Genomic DNA, 24,651 nt, shown 5'->3' on the forward strand with positions numbered 1-24,651 from the left:
GAGGGCCTGGAGACAGCTAAGTTGATGAGGTGTTTACCACACAAGCAGAAAGGCCTGAGTTCAGTATCTGGCAGCCAGAAAAAAAAGTCCAAGTACTGGGAAAGAAGTCAGCCAGGCTTGCTCTGGTAGCAAACACCAGAATCGGTCTCAAAGATGGACTTCACCTCAACAAGGACACCCAAGGTTGATCTCTAGCCCCCACAAGCACACCTTTGGGTACCCATGCACACAAATGCAAAAAGGCGAGGGTCTCTAAGGCCCCTCCTTTCTCTGAGGATGTATACCCAGTTAATGGTTGCTGAAGGAGGAAAAGACATTTCCCCAGTGGTGTACCCACTGATAAGTGAATCTGTCAATAAACCCTCGACAATTTTTGTAAACAACTCAAATTAAACTCAGTAGGCAGTTTTCTTTGTCTAATTCTTTTCTACCTTTAATAAGAAGGAAGATGAAGGGCTGGAGAGATGGCTCAGTGGTTAAGAGCACTGACTGCACTTCCAGAGGTCCTGAGTTCAATTCCCAGCACCCACATGGTGGCTCACAACCATCTCTCATGGGATCTGATGCCCTCTTCTGGTGTGTCTGAAGACAATGACGGTGTACTTACATGAAACAAATAAATAAAACAAAACAAACAAAACAAAAAAGAAGGAATATGAAGGAAGGCAGAGTAGAAAAAGCCGGCTCCATTAAATCCTAGCTCTGCAAGGGCATTAATTTTCGTTAATAAGTGCCCATAATTTAAAAGGAGGAGGCAGGAAGATCCAGGCATTCAGGGCCAGTCTAGGCTATGAAGCAAGTTCATGGCCAGCTTGAGCAACTTGAGGCTGCCTCAAAAAGCCTCTGTTTATAAGGTTGCCCATATGGTATTCCTCTGTCCAGATCCCTCCAAGATTTCCTGTCAATCCAGTGCACACCTCACGAGGCATCAAAGCCCTCTCCACCTGCTCAGATAACCTTCTCAGTCCTCTTAGTAGAAGCCCCCCTCCTAGGACAGCAGACTTAAGTATCTGTGATTCCTGAGCTCCCTCCCTCTGTTTTCTCCGCTCTCTCACACCCCCGTGCTTGTGTACATCCTGTTCCTTTCCCAGGAATGCTGTCCATGTGACACTCCCACACAGCCCTGAGCTCTCTCAGCTGAAGCATCATCACCCTCCAGAGTCTTGGTGGATGCACCTCCCAGCCTCCACCCCAAGAACTGTTAAAGCCACTCCTAGGCGGGTGCTTAACTTCATTGGACCTCAAGTCTCTTAAAAGCTGGGAAAACAAGACGAAAACAGTGGCTCCACAGGACCACAGAAAGAGCACCATGTTAAGACAACCACGTGAAGGACGCACCGCACAGTTTAGAACTTAACAAGGATTCTGTGTTGTTAATGAACGTATAATTTCAAGTCCCTAATGATGTCGTACACTCATCTGCAAGTGTGTCTCACTATTAACAAGACTGAAGGGTGATGTCACTCCTTAGTCTGCTTACCCACCAATGTCTGGATGTCGCCTCTGCAGGTGCTCCAAATCCCACCCACATGTTTTCATCCGGACGATCCCTCCAGTATATATTTTTATTTATTCTTTGAGAATTCTATATATGCATAGAATGTATTTTGATCATATCTAGCACCCACTCCTCCACGAACGCTCCGTCTCCATCCCCCTCTCAACTTCACGTCCACTCTTCTTGGTTATTGTTGTTATTTTATACCTCACAGAGTCCAAATTAGTGCTGCCCTAGGAATGAGGATCGGAGACACCCACTGGGGCATGGGCAATTCTCCCTCCCCCGGCAGCTATCACCTGTCAATCACTCTCAGCTCAGTGATGCCTCAGGAGACCCTTCCATACCTTTGCTTCTATAGGTCAGAAGAGCATAACTGGATATATAACTACTCAAGAATCAAGTCCCACTGGGAGGCGAAATGAGAGTAAAAACAACAACAATAACAATAACAAAAACAAGCCTATCATTTACTTAACACCTACTAAGTACCTAGTTTATTTAATGCCTGGCATTAATACCTTCCTAATGCCTGGCACTTTACATATAGTATTGTAGCTATTCTTCACTAGATATTATAAACAATAGACCTTTACAAATGAGAGAACTAAAGTTGAGAGATACTTGCATATCTCTGTGAGTTCAAATCCAGACTGATCTGTGTGTGGCAAGTGACAAGCCAGCTAGCTAAGGCTATGAGACTGTTTCTCAAGTATGTAAGTAAGTAACTAACTAAGTACGTACGTGAATGAATGAATGAATGAATGAATGAATGAATGATAAAAATAAGGAAATAAATATATAAGTATATGATAAAATACTCAGTTACCACCTAGCATGATGACACACACCTGTAATCCCAGACCTCATGAGGTTCAAGCAGAACTGTCACAAAATCAATGACCATCGTAGTCTACATTGTGACCACGATGTAGGCCAGCCAGGGTTACATAGCTACACATAGTGAGACATTGTCTCAAAAGAATAACAACAAAGAAAAAAGCATTTAGAGCCAGGGATGTACCTCAGTGGGAGAGAGTTTTCTCGCCACATGAAAAGCCCTGGGTTCGATCTCCAGCATCTCAAATAAATAAATAAATAAATAAATAAATAAATAAATAAATTTAAAAGGAAATAAAGTCAGGTGTGGCACAGACCTTAAATCTTAGCACTTGGAAATGGCAAGAAGGAACAAGATTTCAATGAAGTCACCCTTAGTTATACAATTAGGTTGAGGCCAGACTGGACTGCTTGAAACCAGGTCTTGAAAACAAAATCACACATACACACACACACATACACACACACACACACACACGCACACGCACACACACACACACACACACACACACACACACACACACAACCAAGAGAAAAGAAAAGTCTTGCAAATAAAATGTGCCCAGCTGTAAAGCATTTGCTCTTACCAATACAGCAGGCTCCATCAACAGCCAGCACTCCCCCGCCCATCTTGTAGCCGGGCTCTAACAGGTTTCCTGCATCCTTTTGGATATCTTATAAAGACTCGCAGCACGCATGCCTGCACGCAGGGATGTCTACATGAATGTGTACTCTGGTGGCAGGGGCAGGGGCACTGCAGCCGGGCCATGGCATTTACATACCTGCACCTCCACTTCAAGTCTCAACTTTCCTGCTGCTGAAAGGTATCAAGGTCAGCTGAGACCACGAAACTCACCTGCTGCACACAAAGGGTCCTCAGTAAAACAGCTCCTTTCCTACAATCTGTGCTTTGTTTACAAGTCCCTGCCTCTAGGAGAAACAGACTAAGTGCGTGCTGGGTACCTGGGAAACTAATTGGTTTAGTTTAGGGTGAACCTGAAGACTATCATTTTAGCTTGGCACTGGTCTCTCCAAGAAGCAGGGAAGTGGATTAATGGTCTACACACACACACACACACACACAAAAGTAAGTCCTCCCTTTTCCTTTTCACTGGAAACCTGGCAGGAGTGTAGAAGTCTCCAACTTCTGAGGCAGCCCTCCTTCTGACTCCTTATCTGTTTCCCAGTAAATGGATTCATTACATAAAATTAACCTTTCTCCCTGACGTCATAGCTGCCCCGGAAAGCATGGTTGCCCCATTGGACCAGATAGAGACGGTTCATTTACAACTGTTAAGACGGTCACAGATTACATAAGCTCACTTCAGTCAACAATGGAGCTTGTCCAGGAAGATTAGATTCCTAGAGATGCTACAACCATTTCAGTTTATGTGAACATTCAGTAATACCCATACAATGAGACAATCAGATGGTGACTGCCCTTTGACAAGTTGAAGTAAGGTGGTTATCTTGTCTCTAAATAGTATGTCCCTCCTGGACTTTGCTGGGGTTGAAAAGAATCAATATTTTATTAAACCAACTAAAAAAGCATCTTATTTTTTTAAGAAATGTAATTTTAAAGAATTTTAAGATTTTTTTAAATCAGTATTTTTTTTTCTTGTTCTATGAAGCAAGCTTTCATGATCCGGAGTATTAAAAAGCAGCCATTGACAGCCTCATTCTTGGCCACTGTCAGTCTGTGATAGTCCCCACTGCCTTTGCCCCCCAGAGGAATGTTACAGAGTAAATGGGGAGATTACAGGAAAGACTGACAGCACAGGAAATGTGGCCGTTCATGAGACAGTGCAGTCTTCCAAAAGGAGTGAGGGGCTGGAAGCGGGGGCTCCATCAGTGAAATGCTTGCTGACATAAGCAGAAGTTCCATCTCCAGGAGCCCTGAGATTATAATCACAGCCAGCATGGGGGAGGCAAAAACAAATGGATCCCTGGGGCTTGCTGGTAGTTTAATCAATGAGTTCCAGGCCAATGAGAGGCCTTGCCTTTCTTCTATGTGAAAGAAAAAAGAAAAAGAAAGAACTAGAGAAGGGAAGAAAGGAGAGAGGGACAGAGAGGGAGAGAGGCAGGGAGGAAAAGAGGGAGAGAGGGAAAGAGAGAGAAAGAAAGGAAGGGAAGGAGGGAGGGAAGGAAGGAGGGAGGGAGGGAGGGAGGGAGATGATGGATGGCACCTGAAGAAATACACCACAGATTGACCTTTGATCTCCACTGGCCCTTTACACACACACACACACACACACACACACACACACACACACACAGAGTAAGGCACGTGGGCTGTAGAAGGAACTGGAGGGGGGCTGCCTCTATGTAAATGCTGGGGGCCACACAGCCACAAAAGTAGCTCCTGCAGGAGGACCTAATTGAGGACTGCCTGAGAGACCAAGGACTGCTGGTACAAATAATGCCAGCCAATCAGGAACTGCTGTTTAGAAGAGCTGCCTTCTTGGGACCAATGGGGGCACGGTGGAGGGTGGAGGGTATTAAAGGAGCTTGCTGCAGCATTTCTCACCTGCTCTGGAGTCTGTGCCATTGACTCTGTGCCAACTCACCCTAGGGCAACTCCCAAGGGCAGGTAGGGTCAGGCAGAGTGCTGTCTAGGGCACAGGCAACATGGGGTCACATCCTCTTTACTGCAGACAGTCTTTAGATTTAAATCTCAATCTACTACAGCCCAATGATGGGTGAAAACGTATTAAAGGAAGAATCAAGTATAGGGTATGACCCTGAGAACTTGTTCTCACAAGTAGAAGGAAAGACTTCACTGGGAGTGGTCACGGCACACATGGGGCAGCACCTGGACATTTCAGATGGGAGCATGTACAGAGACTAGCCCACTTCTGACACATGTCAAGTGTGATGGTTTGTATATGCTTGGCCTTGCTGGAGTAGGTGTGTCACTGTGGGTATGGGCTTAGGACCCTCATCCTATCTTCCTGGAAGTAAGTATTCTGCTAGCAGCCTTCAGAGGAAGATGGGGAATTCTCTGTTCCTCCTGCACCATGCCTGCCTGGATTCTGTCCTGCTCCAGCCTTGATGATAATGGCCTGAACCTCTGAACCTGTAAGCCAGCCCCAACTAAATGTTGTCCTTATAAGAGTTGCCTTGGTTATGGTGTCTGTTCACAGTAGTAAAACCCTAACTAAGGCACCAAATAATGTCCATACCCACCATCAAGAGGTTAGGGAACTGTCTTTTGACACACTACCTGTCCCTGACTTGCTTTCTCCTGTGAAATGGGAGTTCATTACTTGGTGGGGCCTGTTGCCTCACACAGAGCTAGCTTCACTCTAACCTGAGCTGAATGCTTCTCTTTTACAACTTACGCTACTTTAATTCTATTTCCATTTTATTTCGTAGTACTTTGTACACAGAGCTGAGAATGGCAGCCCATGACTGTACCCAGCAATACGGAAGCACAGGAGTCAGCTAGAGCGAGACCTTGGCTCAAAAGTGAGTGACGTTATACTGACCAAGAACATCCTCTTTTCTGGTCTAACCTCATTCTGTCAACCAGCTCTTGTTTGGTTGTTTGTGTTTGTTTTTATTTCGTTTTGTTTTGTTTAGAGACAGGGTTTCTCTGTTTAGCCCTGGCTGTCCCGGAACTCACTCTGAAGACAAGGCTGACCGAGAACACAGAGATCCACCTGTCCCTTCCCCTTGGACAGCAGATGTGTGTATCACCTGCCCCTGGCTTTCAACCAGCGCTTAAAATGACACTGCTTCAGAACCATTCTCTTGGTTGTAAAATTCATTTTGAAAGAAAAATAACAAAACAGATCACTACACTAACCCGATCTGCTTGGTTTCATGCAGATTGTAATATGCACAACCCCTTCAAAGCCCATCTGAAGAAGGGTGGGGCAGGGTAGCTCTATAATCTTAGCACTTGAGATTTGGGCAGCAGGGTCAATTATTGGCCTTTATGTGGCTGATAAGCAAAAGAACCTATATTCTTTTTCATAGGAAGTCATTTCAAGTTAGTCAATATTAGACTTACAAAATAATTTTGTTTGTGTTTTTTTTTTTTTTTGAAACAGGGTCTCCATACATGATTTGGGCAGGCCTGCAGCGATGGAGACCAGACTGACTTTACAGTTTCAAGGATCTTCCTATCCCTAGTCCTGACTCCAGAGTGCTGGGTTATAGGCATAAACTGACAAGCCTCCCCGACCCCAATCCCCCAAAATGTATCTTGAAGTGGCAAGATGGCTTACCAGGTGAAGAAGCTTGCCATCAAACCTGAGAAACCAAATTCAATCTCCAAGACTCACATGGTAAATGAAGAAAACAGACTCCTGAAAATAGTCCTCTAATCTCCACATGCACCCAAACATCCAAACACATACATGTACTCCCCATACACACACACAGGCATGCACTAAATGTAATTTTTTTTTAAAAAAAATCTTTTAGGTAAATGACCTTTTCTAATATACAATTGATTTTCTCCTTTACTTTATTTTTTACTTATTTTTTATTCTATTTATTTATTAATTTATTTATTATGTATACAATGTTCTGCCTGCATGTATGTCTGCAGACCAGAGGAAGGCACCAGATGTCAGTATATGGCTGTGAGCCACCATATGGTTGCTGGGAATTGAACTCAGGACCTCTGGAAGATCAGTCAATGCTCTTAACCACTGAGCCATCTCTCCAGCCCCGATTTTCTCCTTTAAAACACATATCTCAAGCCAAATGCATTGGCAAACCCTTATAATCTTAGGACTTGAGGAAAGTGAGTGAGGAGGATCTGATATTCAGTCCAGGCTAAGCTACATAGCAAGAGGCTGACCCAAAATTAACAAACCCCAGAGCCCCCATGGCTTTCTTTTAATTCACCATCTGCTGCTCTACTTTCTCCAGCTATAATTCAGAATGTGTGTTCTGCGTGCTAGAGGCCCAAGGTCAAGGTTCAGCACTTCAGGTCAAATCATCTTCTCTTGATTTATATATATAAAAACTATCTTAATCAGGACCAGAAACGGTCCTGTTTATACTCACAGTACTAATGAAACAGACCCTGGCTGGTCTTTGTATCTCTAACGCAGAACCAGGATCTCTCAAATCCTCAGCCCAGCATTTAAGAGCCTCCATATTCCCCTGGTAGCCTCTCTATCAACATATCCACCTCTTCTCCAATAACCCCCCAACACACACAATCTGCTCCGCTCCAAATGATCTGGCTTTCAGGGACCATGAGTGCCCATCCCAGGACACACATACTGCTCAAGTACAACATACATTACCCGAAACAAAAATGAAACAAAATTCCTTTCCCCTACGTGAGCCATGCTACATTCAACCTTTAAAGTATCGTACACGCATTGAAACCCAGAATTTGGAAGGCAGAAACAGGCAGCCTCTGTGAGTTCAAGGCCAGCCTGGTCTACAAAGACAATTCCCGACAGTCAGGACTACATAGAGACATCCTCTCTTTAAAAAAACATAGTAAAAGCATGACTCAACTCCTAAACCTGCCCAGAGCCTTTGGTCTGCAGTCGGCTTCCTCCCTTAGAGACCCAGCCCCATGCCTTCAGCATCTGCAACAGTGTTGTTCCCTCCGGATTCTTGGGCAACAGTTTCACTTTCCAGTCATTCTCCAAAGACAAAGACCAGACACCTCCTCTTCCACTTCCCAGGAGCGCTCACACACAGCAGAAGCAGCAGAGGTGGGACCTCATCCCATTCTCAGCCATTCCCCCACTCCCGTTTCTTCAAACTTACCTTTCTTCACGCACTCGAGGACTCAGGAATCTGCTCGAATCATCGTCGTGGCTGCTCTGTTGGCTGCTTTGCTGGCTGCTGAGGAAAAGACACAGGAGATGAATGTTAGAACTTCCCCAGCTTTCTCATCTCTTGGGAGAGGTCATGCAAACTTCAACTACACAAAGAAATAAGATCACAAAACCAAGCGACGTTCGGTAGAAGCAGGGTGCTAAGCTGAGAAAAGCTGCTAAATGCTGACAGTCCAGGGCAGCTATGCTGCTGTCTAGACTGCAAAAAGAAGAGCCTAGCTTACTTCCTGGATCCCCAAGTATGTATACTGAGGTAGGCAAGCACTGACAGCTTCCGACTTTGTTATTTAAGCAATCTGACAGTGATCCGTTTTTTTCTTCAACCCACCCTTGCCTCCAAGGAGCTGGTGCAGTAAGAAGGGAGGGGCTTGTCAGGTACTAGAAAGGAAGAGGGCCAGGAAGATTTGATTGGGATCTGCCCCACCTACCAGGTCTCTGCCCCCAGAGAGGGCTGAGGGTCAGGGAGGGACTAAGCAAAACCCTTGCTCTTCCGTCTCTGAGGGCTGGATAAACACAAAGCTCAGCTCTAAAGCTGGTTGTGATGGTACACACCTTTAATCCCAGCACTTGGGAGGCAGAGGCAGGCGGATCTCTATGAGTTCAAAGCCAGCCTGGTTTACCAAACCAGCTCAAGGACAGCCAGGACTACAGAGAAAATCAATCTCTCTCTCTCTCTCTCTCTCTCTCTCTCTCTCTCTCTCTCTCTCTCTCTCTCTCTCTCTCGTTTTGTTTTTCGAGACAGGGTTTCTCTGTATAGCTTTGGCTGTCCTGGAACTCACTCTGTAGACCAGGCTGGCCTTGAACTCAGAAATCCACCTGCCTCTGCCTCCCAAGTGCTGGGATTAAAGGCGTGCGCCCCCACTGCCCGGCTAGAAAATGTCTCAAAAAAAAAAAAAGCAGAATTTTATACAACGTGGTAACATTTTAAATAATATATATTTAAAGCGTCTTGTAACAGAACTTTGCTCCAGTGTTGCTAACCCATGTAATTGCATATTGGGGTCACCTGATTGACTCTTCTCAAGTGCCATGGGGGATGGGAGCTGGAGAAGAAATTCCAGAGGCAGTCCTCAAGATAGATGTGCCAACGTACGCCATGGAAAGTACTTGGCAAGAAAAGCAGAAGAGGGGTGTCTAAAGTTCTTTACAATACTATTACTATTTACAATAGTCAACGGGTTCAACTAACCCGAAAGACCAGGAACAGGCTGGCCTTGATCTACTTTAGCAATAACAGGTTGGCAGTTCCTACTCACCACACCCCCTTTCTAGCATCCAAAGCATAAAACTAAGCTAATTCAAAGAATTCCCATACTTAGGGAGTGGTGGCACACGGCTTTGATCCCAGTACTCACTAGGGAGGCAGAGGCAGTTGGATCTCTATGAGTTTGAGGCTATCGTGGTCTTTACAAAGTGAGTTCTAGAACAGACAGGGCTAGACAGAGAAACCCTGTCCCAGAAAAAGAAGGTGGGGAGGGAGAGAAAAAGAAACAGGAGGGGGAAGGGAGGGAGGAGGAAAAGGAGGGAAATTTGACCTGATATTAGCAAGTTACTCCACTAGATGGCACTGTTGTTTCCCAAATGATAACCAAGCCAGCACCTCAGTCAGTCACCAGAATGAGTCGATTTTTGAGTGCCCCCTTCTGGTCTTTCCATGGTTTGGAACAGTTCAGCTAACAGGAAATAAAAATAATTGGTCGCCTCCAAAACATGTAGTGGTTCCAAATAACTGATAAATACCAAGTAGGGGGCCAACAAGATGGCTCAGTGGGCGAAGACGCTTGCCTCCAAACCCTGAGACCTGCAACCTGAATTCAATCCCCAGAACTCATACTGTGGAACGACAGAACCATCTATCCAAAGTTGTCCTCTGGCACTCGCGATACACACACACACACACAAACACACACACACACACAATTTTTTTACAAAAGAAGAAAAAACAAGCCTGCACACACTCAACAAAGCCAACAGGAGGCAGTATGGCTGCAATGACTGAGTCTAGAACGTGAAGCCTAGGTCACATAGCATGATCCTATAGAAGGAAGGGGGCTCAAGTACATTATACTCTGATATGGGTTGAATACCTCACCTTTTTTTTATTCTCTCATATATTACACCCTGACGGAAGTTTTCCCTCCTTCCTCTCCTTCCAGACCCCTCCCCCCCAATCCACTCCTCCTTCATTTCCGTTCAGAAAAGGGCAGACCTCCCAGGGTTCACACCTCACTTATGTGTGTGACTCTGAGTGATTTATCTCACTCAGACATTTTCTTCTCTTCCCAGAGTGATAGCTACTGACAGGAGACATTACTTGTACTTCTTCCCTCACAAAGCCATTGTAAGGTTTATAAGAACAAATACATGTAACATGTAACGCGTGTACAGCTTTGGTGCACACGTTAACTACCATGCAATGCGGACGGCATACCACGGGGAAGGCACATCGTTTTGTAGAGGACAACGCATAGGTAGAAGGGGCGAATCATCATGGATCCTATATTCAAGGGTGAAAAAATGATGACTTTCACAAAACATGAGGTGCTTCAAGAACAGAAAACAGAAGGTCATCTCTTTCTGGAGCCAGTAAAAGAACAGTGTCTCAACAGCAAAGCTTTTGGCACTGAAACTTAGAATTGGATGGAGTCAGGCATGGAAACAAGACATACCTGTCACCCAAGTACTCAGGACACAGAGACAAGGCAGTTCAAAGCCAGCTGAGTCTGATACCCCAAGTCCACTAGGTAGCTCATGCTTGTTGCAATCCCAGCACTGGGAAAGCAGAAACAGAAAGATCTCTGGAGCTCACTAGCCAGCAAGCCTAGAGGACTTGGCCACTGAGAGACCCTACCTTAAAAACAAGGAAGACAGCACCTAGGGAATGACTCCTGAGGTTGACATATAGCTTCCACAGGCACACACTCAGACATACACACACTCACAAACTCAGACACACTAATATACACACACACGTACGCACACTGTCTTAGTTAGGGTTTTACTGCTGTGAGCAGACACCATGACCGAGGCAGGTCTTATAAAGGCCAACATTTAATTAAGCTGGCTTACAGGTTCAGAGGTTCAGTCCATTATCATCAAGGTGGGAGCATGGCAGCATCCAGGCAGGCATGGTGCAGGAGGAGCTGAGAGTTCTCCATCTCCATCTGAAGACAACTAGCAGAATACTGACTTCCAGGCAGCTACGGTGAGGATCTTAAAGCCCACACCCACAGTGACACACTTCTTCCAACAAGGTCACACCTGCTCCAACAAGGTCATATCTTCCAACAGTGCCACTCCCTGGGTCAAGCATATGCAAACCATCACACACACTAACATATACACACTCTCATGTATGCATACACTCACACACACTCAGACATGCACACACTCACACACTAATATACACACACACATACATATACTAACATACACACACTCTCTCACATACACACACATTCAGATACACAGAATTCTTGAATACACCTGAAGGAACCAGGAGAGTCCCAGTCTTGTTCCCCATGTGCCTCGTACTGCAGAAGTTTGTCCTAGATGGTCTCATTAATACTCACAACACTGGGAAGGGCTAGGTTAAAATCCACAGTAATTCATGAAGCATGCTTCAGAACACGGTGGGGAAACTCTAAAATGCACGCTGGACATTGATTCCACTGAACTACCATCCTCTCCGCCACCCCAAGGAACAGACACACAGAAAACACAGGCTAACCTCATATGCCACAAGAAGATGCACTTGTTCCCTCTGATGGGGATAAGCCTGCTACCTTTTCAATATTTTATTTAGTTTAGTGTCTTCTTTTCTTTTTGCAGTACTGGGGATGGAGCTCAGGGCCTTTCCTGTGTTGGTAAGTCCTCTCCCTCTGAGGCATTACCCTTTTTTTATTTTGAGACAGTCCCACTAAGTTTCTCAGGTTGACCTTGAACTCATCATCCCTTGGGCTTGAACTTCCAGGTAGCAGGCTTCAGTCTCCTCAGTAGTTCAGACCCCAGGTCCTTACCACCACTGTGCCCAGCCCCTTTTCTGAAAGGGTACTTCTTGAGTACAGTTAGCTCTTCTTCTCCCAGGCAATGATACACTGTTCTCCTAAACTTGGTAGGATTTGAGATTCAGGTGGACCCAAGCTGGCATGAGGTTTGCAAGATGTAAGTCAGTATTTCCCATCTTTGATGGAAGCCACCCACACCAAGACCGAAGACACAAAAGCGCCCATTTCTCTGCTTTTGGCAATAGTCAGCTGACTGCTGCATGTGCAATTATCTCCTGCTAATTGGGAGTTTCAAAACACTACAAGCGACAGTTACAGCTGTCTTTGATTAATAAACAAGGAGAAATAAATTCTCTTCAACTGTGGATGTGGTAGGGACTGACAAGCCTGAGTTTTCCCTGGCTTTGCTTCTTCATTGGCCTTACAACCCCCTGGCCAAGCTCTCTTAATCCTCTCTTAGCCTAATTCCTCAAGAAATGGAGACTTACTGTGTTTAGTCACTACTTAATCCTCAATTTATAGAGTTGGGGATTAAATTTCAAGGAATCCAATCATCATGCCCTGAATCACAAAGATTCAAGTTCTAGTCTCAACTCAGCCACTTAGCAGAGGGAGATGGGATTTACTGCCCCCCCCAACCCCCCCCCCCGGAAAGGTCTGATGTGTGTAACAACACATGCCTAAGGAATACAGAGAGATTTAGGAATGGTAGAGATTACGGCAGGCGGTGAATACCAACTGTACTGAATAGCCACAGTTGGCTTGCCTGATAGATACTTTGAAACTGCCAAGGAACCACAAGGTAATAACAGAGACTCTTAAGGTGTTTGTTGTCTGTTCTTATTTTGGTATGCTGGTGTCTTTGCAGTATTGGGAGTTAAACCTAGGGCCTAAGGCACACCAGGCAAACATTCTACTGTTGAGCAATAATATCCATACAGAGGAAATTCTTCTTTCATTTTCTTTTGGGTGGGAATATACACACATGTCGCAGCATACGTGTGGAAGTCAGAACCGCTTATAAGAATCAGTTCTCTCCTTCCACCATGTGGGACCTACGGATTGAACTCGGGTCCTCAGGATTCGAGGGAGGCGCCTTTGCATACCCATTGAGTCTTCTCACTCAGCCCCAAGAGAAATGCTCAATGAGAAAAAAACAAAAACAAAAACATGAAGGGCCCCTGTCCCTGAAAAATAGAGCCACGCCATCACAATTGGAAGCGATAACGATATTTCCATGCTGAATTATATTTCCACATATACGTGACTCTAGAGTTAACAATTTCAGTTTGAGTAGTTCAGGAGGAGAAAGGAGTTAACAGAGAAGTGGAGAATAAAGAAAAACAGTTTGTGTTTGTCACCTGGCGAGCAAGTATGGGAAAGTCTAATAATAGAAATAAGTACACAGATGTGATTGGGACATTGTGACAGACTGCCAGCTTCTTACACAACACACCTAATAGTCTTAAATAGTACTTAGAAAAATCACAGGCTGGGAGCAAACTGCCAATCTGCCTACGAGCTTTGGAAGCTCGCTTCTGTTTACTGGCTCCCACGGGAGGCTGCACTAACGGAGCTAGCTGGACAAAGATTTATAACGTGTTCAGACTGCAGCTCAATATTTTCCTCACTCACCAAAATCCACAAACACTTATCTGCTGAAGATTTCTTGCACCTCGAAACAGTGCCCGTGTCTGTGCTTGGTTTGATTTGGGTTTGTTTTGCTCAGTTTGAGACAGAGTGTTGTTTTGTAATCTGGGCTGTCTGGAATTTAATTATGTAGCCCAGGCTGGCCTCAAAGTTGCAGGGGTCCTCTTGATTCTGCCTCTACAATGCTGGGATTAAAGGTGTGAGCCATCGTGCCTTGCTGTGTTTTGTGTTACTTAAACAGAATCTCGCTATGTAGCACAGGCTAGCCTCACACTCCAGACTCTTCTAACTCAGCCTCCTGTGTAGGTGAACTTATAGGCAACACTGGACTCAGCTTCCATGTTTGTTATTTAAAGAGTGAGGAGGGGTGGGAGTGGGAGGGTCTCCTTCAAACCTTGCTTTTCCTTTTCTTCATGGCTATTGACATAACACATTGCTTGGTGGCTGTTAAATCTTTGTCAAAACATAATAAACCGGGTGCTGGGGGGTTGGAGAGATGGCTGAGCAGTTAAGAGCACTGACTGCTCTTCCAGAGGTCCTGAGTTCAATTCCCAGCAACCACATGGTGGCTCACCACCTTCTGTCATGGGATCTGATGCCCTCTTCTGGTGTATCTGAAGACAGCAACAGTATACTCATATACATATATAAATAATTCTTTTTAAGTTTTTTTTTAAAAAACTAATAAACTAGGTGCTTTACCACGTACCCATATTGTGCTCACAACCATCCATAACTCCAGTTTCAGAAAATCTGATACCCTTTTCTGGCCTCTACAGGCATGAGGTACTCACGTGGTGCAGAGGTATATGTGCAGACAAAACACCCATACACATTAATAAATAAATAAATAAATAAATAAATCTTTTAAAAAGAGAAACCCTGCCCCTGTAGCCAAATAAGTAAATGAATAAATATAATTTAAATGTTAAAAGCAACTAGAAAATCCACTGCAATCCATCTTGGGTGGGGGTGACCTTCACCTATTTATGACAGATTATACGGCCGAAGACGGCAGAGCAGAGAGTTGACTTGACTTACACAGTGGCCACCAGTCACATATTGTAACACTCAATTAGAAATGCTGTCCTTAGCTGCCCTTTAGGTATTCAATATCCATACAAAGTGTTCTGTAGCAGGCAGCCAGAATGCTTGCACTCTTCTCGAGAGCCTTTCTAGACAGCACCTGTGTAGGAAGTTCCCAGCTCAAACCAAGGACTGGTGCTCTAGCTCTGCCACTTGTGTTCTGAGCAGCTCAGAGAAGCAAGCCTAAATCCCGTCTCGATTCTCAGGCCGGTCTGTTCAGACCTAAGTTAAAAGGCTCCTTACAAAGACTGCGTGAAAAAAAACAAAAAAAAAACAAACAAAAAACAAAAACAAAAACAAAAAACAAAGACTGCGTGACCTGATAATGTATACGCATTAACAAAGGGATCGGCAGTCGGTAAATGAACACCCAACAAATGGCCACGATCTTTGTATCTATGCTCATATCCTACTGCGCTCTCTTCACGTCCAACAGGACTGGAGTGGTGAGCAGGTCCATTGCTGACCTCAGTGTCTTTTCTGCTCTCTTTCTATTTCACTATGAGATTCACAGAAACTTGAAGTACACCTACATACCACTCGACATCAAGGCTGGCAAGACTCCACTTCCTTCTGTCTCCCAGAGCCCCATGATCTACTTGTCACTCACCCAGCTGCACAGATCCGTCTCTCAGCACTCTACACTCAGATTACTTTAATGGGCTCTCAACTGCTTTTCCTGTTGCCAGCCTTGGCCTCTTTCCAGTCCACCCTCCACAAAGACAGTGATATCCCCGACAAGGGTGATTCCATTGCTTCAGGTCATTTCCTGGTTTAAAATCCTGGGGCTAGCCCAGGGATATGTTCAGTGGTTAGAGAGCTTTACCTAATGTGCATGTGCTTGCACGCTCACACACATACACGCTTGGGGCTTCACGTAATTTTCGAGCAAAGTTCGAACTCTTATCAACAGTAAAGCCTCTGAGCTTGACTGCTATGTCACTCCGAAGCTTCCTCTTCTTCTACATGTAGGTCCCTCCATGCTTCCTGTCTCTGCCTTTGAACTTAGTCCTCTAGCCTGTCCCACACTCTACTTCTTTCGTTTGCTGAGTATACCCAGTGATCCCTGCCCTGAGGCAATACTGGCCCTAACGATTGAGCCTCAGGCTCTAGTGTTTGACTGCTTGTATCGGGATCTTAACTCTGTGGAAGACCACTTAGGGCACTCAATTTCAACCCTTAAAAGATATTCCACCTGGATGGTGACCATGGAAGTCAGAATCCACTAAGGAGTGTATAACAACTCACCTGACGATTTTTTTTTTTTAAAAAAGATATTCCACATTACAAAATAGCAACCACATTATTGGAGTGTTATAGGAGTCCAACTGAAGCTCACAAAAAGGCTGGCGCTGGGTAGACACGCTATGTATGTAGATATTATGTCGTCCGTTATTCATCAAAATTAGAATCTTCAGGAAGGAAGGCTTCCTGACGGCTATCACCTACATTCTAGAATGTATCATCCTGAAACGGCCTTCTTCATGTTTGTCATGCTTAGATGGATTCTAATAAATAATTTGCTTCACAGACAAACACGGTGTCACACATCTGTAATCCCAGCACTTGGGAGGCAGAGGCAGGAGGAACTCTACTTTGAGGATACCAGGGCTACACAACACAACTCTGTCTCAAAAAATATACATGATAATAATTTCAGTTCACTATATCTTGTACTAAAACTAATAACCATCTGAAAGTAAAAGTACCATTTTAATTGTAACTTCTTTCCATTCTAACACTGCCAGGTGGTGACGGAGCACGAGTATCCCACTAGCCCGTTCAAAAAGACTCCTTTTTGAGTGCTCTTAAATCAACAAAGACTGTTGACTTGCCTCCTTGTTCCTCGACATTTTCCAGATACCAAGGTTGAAAGGACCCCATTCAACATTCCAGGACACAGAAAGGGTCATCTGTGACCATTTCTTCAAGAACGGAAGCACTGATGCTGAGATCTAGAGACGCCAACCTAAAGGAGATGGACATGTGTGGACTCCCAATCAAAGAGGCCAACACAACAGAACCATCAGCTACCTCTTAATGACAATCTTCCTCTGCCCTAGACACATGCCAAAGACATGATCTATCTCTCAGTCACGAAAGGTCAGGAACTGTACTTCCTGCTTGTCAGAACCTTCCTCAGAGAGTGCGCAGGAAGGACTGAGGCTCTTCAAGTATACACTAGGAGCAAAAGTTGGCAGTAGGCTGAGACCGCCTACTGTTTTCTCCTCCTATCTTGTTCTGACTTTCAGATCTCCATGCCAGTCACAATACATGCTATCACAAACACAGGTAATTAGACTACAATTGGGGAAAGAATAACTGTTCTATTCAATGCCTTGTACTGTGTTATTTTTTCATGAAGAGTAAAGAACTCTTCAGCCACGATAAAATTTTTAGACCTCTGGCCCCACCCAGTTAAAAGAATTATACTCACCCCATTGCATTCCTGGAATGGATTCTGAGAAAGGTGAAAGAGAATTTGTCTCCGCTCCAGCTCCGTTCCTCTGTTCTTACCTGAAGCAGCACTTGGTTTTCCCCCTACTTTCTACCATCCTAGAAGCAGCTTTGGCCTCAGCCACTACGTAGCTTCACAGTGAATCTTATGTACCCTTGAAAGAGTAAATGCAAATTAACTAGGTCACTCAGAGGTAAATCTGTCACTCAGGAAGTAATGCGGTCAACCAAGTCCCTTCTCAGAACCTAGAGTCTGCGTGGATTGGTCAAGACTCTGGACAGCAGGCCTCATAAACCTTGGTCCCCACAAGTATCTCTCCCCTTCCTGCTTTTAACATCCTGTGTGTCCTCCTGTAGAGAAGCCCTTGCTTGCTTGCCTCGGCTAGTACACTCATGCAGGAAAGGCTCAAAATGAAGACAAGTGGAAGCCACGATAGGCACAGACACCTCCCAACCTCCATTTGAGACAAACGCTCTGATTCCGTGTATCCCCTAATCTAAAAGAGAAGATCAAGTTGCTTTTCCATCTGTTTCCTCTCATGGTAGCAGAAGACAACACACAAGCACCATGTGTCAGCTCCTAGCTTCTCCCCAACAAAAATCCTTAAACGGTATCCCCAGCTGCCGTGTTTGAAAGACATACACATTACTTGGTTTTGACTAACATACATACATGTTGTGTTTCTAATCAATGACACCTAACTACCATGCCGAACTTCACAACAACATCAAATAACCCTTCTCAACCACAATAGATTGAGAGAATTCAAAGAACTGCATCATGGGTTGTCTTGTGTTGTGGTTTACATATGAAATGTCGCCTGAGGCCCGTGTTTTGAACACTTCCTTCCTGGCCTTTGTTACTATTTGGAAAAGTGACAGGAAGTAGGCTTATAGAGGGAGGTATGGGAAGGCTATGTTCCTGATCACTTCCTGTTGTCTTTTCTGGCTGCATTGATTTGGAGATTGTTTTAAAAAACAGTTTTCTAACCCCTTGTTCATCCTGGATTCTGACCCAAGAGGTCCCAAGTATGACCTGAAATGCGGTATTTTTATCATTGTTTCGGTTTGGGTTTTGGTTGTTTGGTGTTTGAAGAGGCAAAACAAATGACTGAGTCCCACTCTATTAAAATAGACCTTTGTCTGTTTTACTCCACTGATAAATGTTTGCAAACCAGACTAAATTCACTGATTTGAATCCTTTGCTAATTTCTGTGGTGTAAACACTTTCATTATGGCTGGTTTCTCATGTCACTGAAATTAACATCGGAAAATGACAAACATAATGAGCTCTCGCCAGCTGACATTAGTCCACCACAGAACACAAATATGCCCAGAGCGCCTCCTATGACCGTCTAAAGCAGCCTATCAAACCAAACAGACAAGCCAGGTAGGCATAGTGCCACATGCCTTTAATTCTAACAAGCAGACTCAAGTGGTTCTCTGTGAGTTCAAGGCCAGCCTGGTCTACATAGTGAGTTCCAGGACAACCAGAGCTACATAACGAAACCTTGTCTCCAAAACAAAACAACAAACAAACAAACAAACACTAAATAGAGCAACTTTAGACATGCCTCTTTCCAGGCTCATATCATCTTTTCAATTATATTTTTATTTCTTTTGTGTCTGTCACAAAATACTTTTGTGTGGCAGACCAGTGGAGGTCAGAGAGCTGCTTTGCACTTGAGTGAGTCCTAGGGCCATGCGGGTCCCAAGGATAGAACTCAGGTCACCAGGCATGGCAGCAAGAGTCTGAGCCATCTCAGCAGCTCAAGGGAGGCTCTGTGTGATTAATGCACAGTATTTGCATACGTGGAGATATTAATATGTAGAAACATATGTTATATTTTAAAACAATATATAATGTCTTAGTTTGCTTCTCCTTTTCTGTCTTTCTTTGGGGAGGGCCAACTTATTTTATTTTTAAATTATAGGTATGCTGCAGAGCTGTTCATGTGAAGTGCAGGCACCCCTGCAAGCCAGAGGCACTGCATTACCCTGGAACTGGAGTTATAGGCAGTTTTGAGTCATCTGATGAAAGTGCTAGGAACAGAACTCAGGTCCTGTGCAAGAGGAGTAGTTGTGCCTAACCACTAAGCAATCTCTCCAGCCCAAGCCTTACTATCTTGGTTTTTGAGACACAATAGGTTCCATAGGCCAAAGGACATCTTTACACTTTTGACCCTACTGCCTCTGTCTCCCAAGTGTTGGTGTTACAAGCATGTGCTATCTAGCTTGGTTCCATGTATTTTTACAAAGTAAAGACATATACGTTGATCTCCATTTTAAAGAAGAAAAAAGACTTCAGGGGGATGTAGGATGGGCCTAAGATAAGATGGTTGGTGAGCCAGAAAATAAAGGCTTCTGCCTCTGCGTTCTCTGTCCTTTGGCTTTGAGTCCACTACGGTATTGGGCCCCAGTGTTGACCTGGAACTTCACAAAGTAGGTCTCAGTAGTGGCCTCACTGATTGAACTCAGGACAGATCTGATCTCTGGTGAAGGACAGGGGACTCTGAGAGACCTGGACATTCATTCTGCTCACTGTGTTGACTGAGGCAGCAGAAGTCCTGACGCACACAACAAGAACTTTCAGTGACCACTGTGAGACAGTTTGCCAGGTGGCATAGACTCTGATGTCACTTGACCACATGTTAAAAGAGAATCCTACACTTAAGAACAGATGTATCTTAACAGCCAGCTGGGAAGGGGGCAAAAAACAAAAAATAAAATAAATAAAACAAAACCTGTAGACAAACCGAGTAGGGGAGAACAATGAATCAGATCAGAGCAGGACTTGCTCCAGATCTGAAGCGTCTGTGACTTCTAGGAGGCCAGTGAAGGCTTGGCCTAGAGCCCCAAAAGAGGTCTGGAGACCACAGAATCCGGTACCATTCCAGTGAGGCAGGAGGGCAAGACTCACAAGAGCCAGGCCAGCTGCAGAATTCTTGTGCCCTGCTGGCTGGCCTCTTCACAGAAACAAGCCTAGGAAACAGTCCCAGCCGAGTGCCAACATCATCCATCAGGCCAGCAACACTCAGGAGCTTGACTTAGGAGCCAGGCTGGAGTCAATTGGCAGCGGACTCTCCCGGAGCAACACTGACCTAATGCAAGATCATTTCAGAAGCCAGAGCCCTCTGCTTCCCTCTCAGCTGACCCACGACCATACTCTATTAACGGTGCCTGTTCTCCCCATTGTTGTTAAAGACTTCCCAACATCAACTTTGTTTCCCGATGCAGATGTCCCTCTGGCTTAACCTCTGAAACCCTTTAAAATATGGGGCTAGGGAGATGATCCAGTCAGTTAAGTGCTTGCAGGACAGGTGTTAGATCCTGAGTTCAGGTCCCCAGCACCTACATAAGAGCCGTGTAATCCCTGCACTGAGGAGGCAGGGACACAAGGATCCCCAGGGCTTGCTGGCTAGCAAGTCCAGTCAACTCAATACATTTCAGGTTCAAGGACAGACTCTACCTGTAGACAGAGGAAAAAAAAAGTGAAGTGTCATCCAGAAAGATATCTGACATTAGCCATGTCCTCCGTGTGCACATACAGGTGTACCAGCATTTGCACACAGGAATATACACATATACACATACAATACACACACGCTAAGGCTGAATACATATGAATCATGAAAAGTCACAAGGCCTGAGAGATTTTAAAAGTTTTGAACTCGACCATAAAAAATCAAGAACGGAGGAACCCAAAAGACGCCCTGCTACTGCATCTACAAAGAATGATTGGTTCTTGGGACCTAGTAGAAGACAAGGAAGGAAGGAAGAGAATGACACATGAAACTTGTCACAGACAATTTGTCCCAGGGACCACTGGCCTGGAGGACCAACAAACAGCCTGGAAGAATTTTTAAATTCCAGAAAGAAACCCCTCAGTTCCCTGCTTCATTTGTCCTTAGTATCAGGAAAAAAATTGGGTTATAGAAAAACTGTTACCTCATTTCCAGTCGAAAGGAACATAAACAAACCTAACCAAGAACTCTGCTCATGTTCTGATGTGGGGCCCTCAGGGCCCGGAAGGAAATAGCATCATGGACAGGTCCTGAAGGCAGGATGGACAGAGTCACAGGTGACTTGCTCTGTCAGCCACATTCCACACAAGACTAGGCAGCATATATTCCATGTCAAGCATTTGGAGGGTGGGGGAATGGTGACTGTGGTAGGTTACTGAGACAGGGTCTCAATTTGCAGCTCTGGCTGGTCAGGAACTCATGAGCATGCCTCAGACTCTCAGTTTGGTGTTAGTCTTGCTTCATCTTACCCTGTTCTAGTCAAGCATTTGTGATAACTTTTGCTTATGGTGTTTGTTTGTTTGTTTGTTTGTTTGGAGAGGGGATTGTTTGGTTTGGTTTGGTTTGAAACAAGTTCTCCATATGTACCACAGGCTGGACTTGAACTCACTATGTAGATCGCACTGTCTCTGAATTTCTGAACTTCTTACCTCCACCTCCCAAATGCTGGGATTTTTGGTGTGTAACACCATGCTTGGGTCACTTTGAAAGCTCTCTTCTCTCTCTCTTTAAAAAAAACAAACAAAGTTATGTTTGTGTGTGTGCTCATGATACATGAGTTTTGTTTTGTTTTGTTTTTTGGTTTTGCGAGACAGGGTTTCTCTGTGTAGCCCTGGCTGTCCTGGAACTCACTCTGTAGACCAGGCTGGCCTCGAACTCAGAAATCCGCCTGCCTCTGCCTCCCAAGTGCTGGGATTAAAGGCATGCACCACCACTGCCCGGGATGATACATGAATCTTGATGGCCCCACTTTGACAACTTTCTAATAATATCATGCATGTTGCTAACATGAATGTGGCAGGTATTAAATAATTCGGAGCATTGAATAAAAGCAAACGGAAGTTGAGACACCGGCAGATCTCTTAGTTAGTCTTTGAATAATCTAGTGGAACATACACATACCCAATATCCCACTCTCACCTCAGGTCACAACTAATCCTTTCTCCTCCTTCTGATTTTTGAGACAGGTCTTACTTGTAGGTCAGGCTGCCCTGGAACCCACTTTGTAAACTAGGCCGGTTTCAAGTCCCTTCAGTCCGGCCTCTGGCCCCCATTGTTGTGACTGATGCTCTTTCCCCGCCCCTCCCCCCTTTCACCTGGTGGCCCATACACAGAAGAAAGATGAGAGGCAAGCATTGGACTGGACCAGAGGTTGAACAAAAGGAAAAGACACAATCTCAAGAGCGTGCTCATCCACGGTCTAAATCTGAACATTCAAGGCTGGCTACGGTAGCTCAAACTTGCAATCTCAGCAAAGACAGAGGAAACAGGAGGACAGCTGTACACTTAGTGCAGACCAGGCTACCAAGTGAGTCTCTGTCCCAAGAAACAATCACAGTTGTTTTTGTTTTTTTTTTTTTAAAAGAAAAAAAAAGGAATTAAAATCTAAACAATGACTATGAAAAAAACCTTAAAAGCGTGTGTGGAACAGGAAAGTAACATATATAGACATTTTCCACATAGAATTTCACTGGAAAGTCAGGGGTTAGGGTGGGGGTAAGTTGGTTTTATTGTTGTTGTTTTGGTTTTTGAGACATTGTTTCATGTTGTCTAAACTGGCCTCAAATCCACTAGCCCTGAACTGATACCCCTGCCTACACCTCCCCGTGTTGAAATTCCAGGCTTGTGGTACCACGGCAGGCTAAAAGTCATTACTTGAAGGAAATGATATTCTCTTATTCAAATTTAACTTCTATTCTCTTTTCTTTGACCTCTTTGTATTAAGAATCCTGGGACCAAACCTTCCAGTCTTTCCTTATGCAAATGACCTTCGATGGACGGAAGTTGTAAGTTACCGACTTCCGCTCCCTGCTCTGGCTTTTCCACATCCAAGGGGGTGGTGCCTAAGCCCGCCATGCGGTGCGGCCAAAAAACTCTTAAGGTAAGTCTGCCATGCTAAGAGCATTGAGGTGTGTTTTCCCGGGTATCGGTGACTGGGGAGATCTGATCCATGGTTAAAGGAAAATTCCAAGGGCATAAAAGTCAAGTCTCAGAAGACCATCCACGCCAGACACCATTTCCTAACCAGAAGTAGCTCTGTGCAGTGTAGAATACTCTCCCTCTGTAGACATGTCCACAGGTGAAAATGAGGCATGTCCCTACCATTCAAAAGGTCGAAAGCTCCCTTCTTCTGTCTTGGCTGCTGGTCACTCAGCCGGGGAGAGTGACGACAAGAGTCAGGAAAGCTCAGAATTTGTCATTGCTTATCTAGGATACTGTCATCCTGTAGATTCAAAAAAGGTGACCTGCTTCCAACTCATTCTCCTTCCTTAAGACGGGTCATGCTATGTAGCCTTTGGCTGGATTTGAACTCTCCATTTGACTGCCTCAGACATACAATACACCCTCAGCTCTCCGTTTATGTAATTAATAAGTATCTATGTTAGGTAGTACCGGGACTTGAAGGCACAATCCAGGGAAGTGCTCAATAAATATCCTCAGCCCCGTCTGTGCATTTTCTTCTCTTGGTGGTTATAGCTAGACAGCCATGAACACCGATGCCACGGGCAGTGTCTGTTCCTGCCTGGCTGACGGAGAATCTCACTTGGATGAGAGAGAGAGACAAGCTGGATTCTGCGGTAGGCAGGTGCTTTCTGAGAGTGAACATCTGTGCAGTGGGCTCATCCCACCATCCTTCATCCACTGAGGTCATCGCCATCTTTCTTTTACGACCTCGTTCCTATGACGGCTGGTTCCACCCAGCTTTGCCTATTTCCTTTCTGCTTCTTCCTACCCTGCAATCAAGCCTGCACCTCTACGGCTTGACACTCACTGTAATCTTATCAAAGACAAATGCCTAATGGCCTCTTACCCTAATTGTTTCTGACACTTTCACAGCACCTAAAAGGACTCCTCCCATGAGAGAACTAACCACCGCAAGAAGTATTTAGTGGCACCTAAACAAATTCTCACCACTCATTTGATAACCAAGTATGGTTGTCCCACTACGTGCCAGGTGCCACAGGAGAAAACATAGAAGTTGAGCATAATGATACCTCCAATTCCAGCACTCAAGAGACTGAGACAGGAGGTTGGCCGAGAGGGTTCAAGGCCAGTTGGGTTTTAGAGGAAGACTTTGTCTCAGAAAGTCAGAGAAATACCGGGCAGTGGTGGCGCACGCCTTTAATCCTAGCACTTGGGAGGCAGATGCAGGCGGATTTCTGAGTTCGAGAGTTCAAGACCAGCTTGGTCTACAGAGTGAGTTCCAGGACAGCCAGGGCTATACAGAGAAACCCTGTCTCGAAAACCCAAACCAAAAAAAAAAAAAAAAAAAG

General features: G+C 44.8%; 1 protein-coding gene across 4 annotated transcripts in view; it reads right to left on the minus strand.

Moving 5' to 3' along the window:
* The window catches only part of LOC114611097 (protein Aster-B), a 190,864-nt gene that overhangs the window by 109,435 nt on the left and 56,778 nt on the right, over window positions 1-24,651 (minus strand). For 2 of the 4 annotated variants that reach the window (XM_028755750.1, XM_028755746.1), the window contains exon 2: window positions 8,084-8,161. Coding sequence is in view for 3 of the 4 variants with exons in the window: in XM_028755746.1 (XP_028611579.1) it covers window positions 8,084-8,161 (78 nt within the window). In the remaining variant the exon portion in view is untranslated. Of the gene's footprint in view, window positions 1-8,083; window positions 8,162-17,334; window positions 17,382-24,651 lie in introns of those variants that run through there. The other 2 variants (XM_028755748.1, XM_028755747.1) reach the window with 2 other exon arrangements.

Source organism: Grammomys surdaster, unplaced genomic scaffold, assembly GCF_004785775.1.
Source record: "Grammomys surdaster isolate TR1022 unplaced genomic scaffold, NIH_TR_1.0 126086, whole genome shotgun sequence".
Taxonomy (NCBI): Eukaryota; Metazoa; Chordata; class Mammalia; order Rodentia; family Muridae; genus Grammomys; species Grammomys surdaster.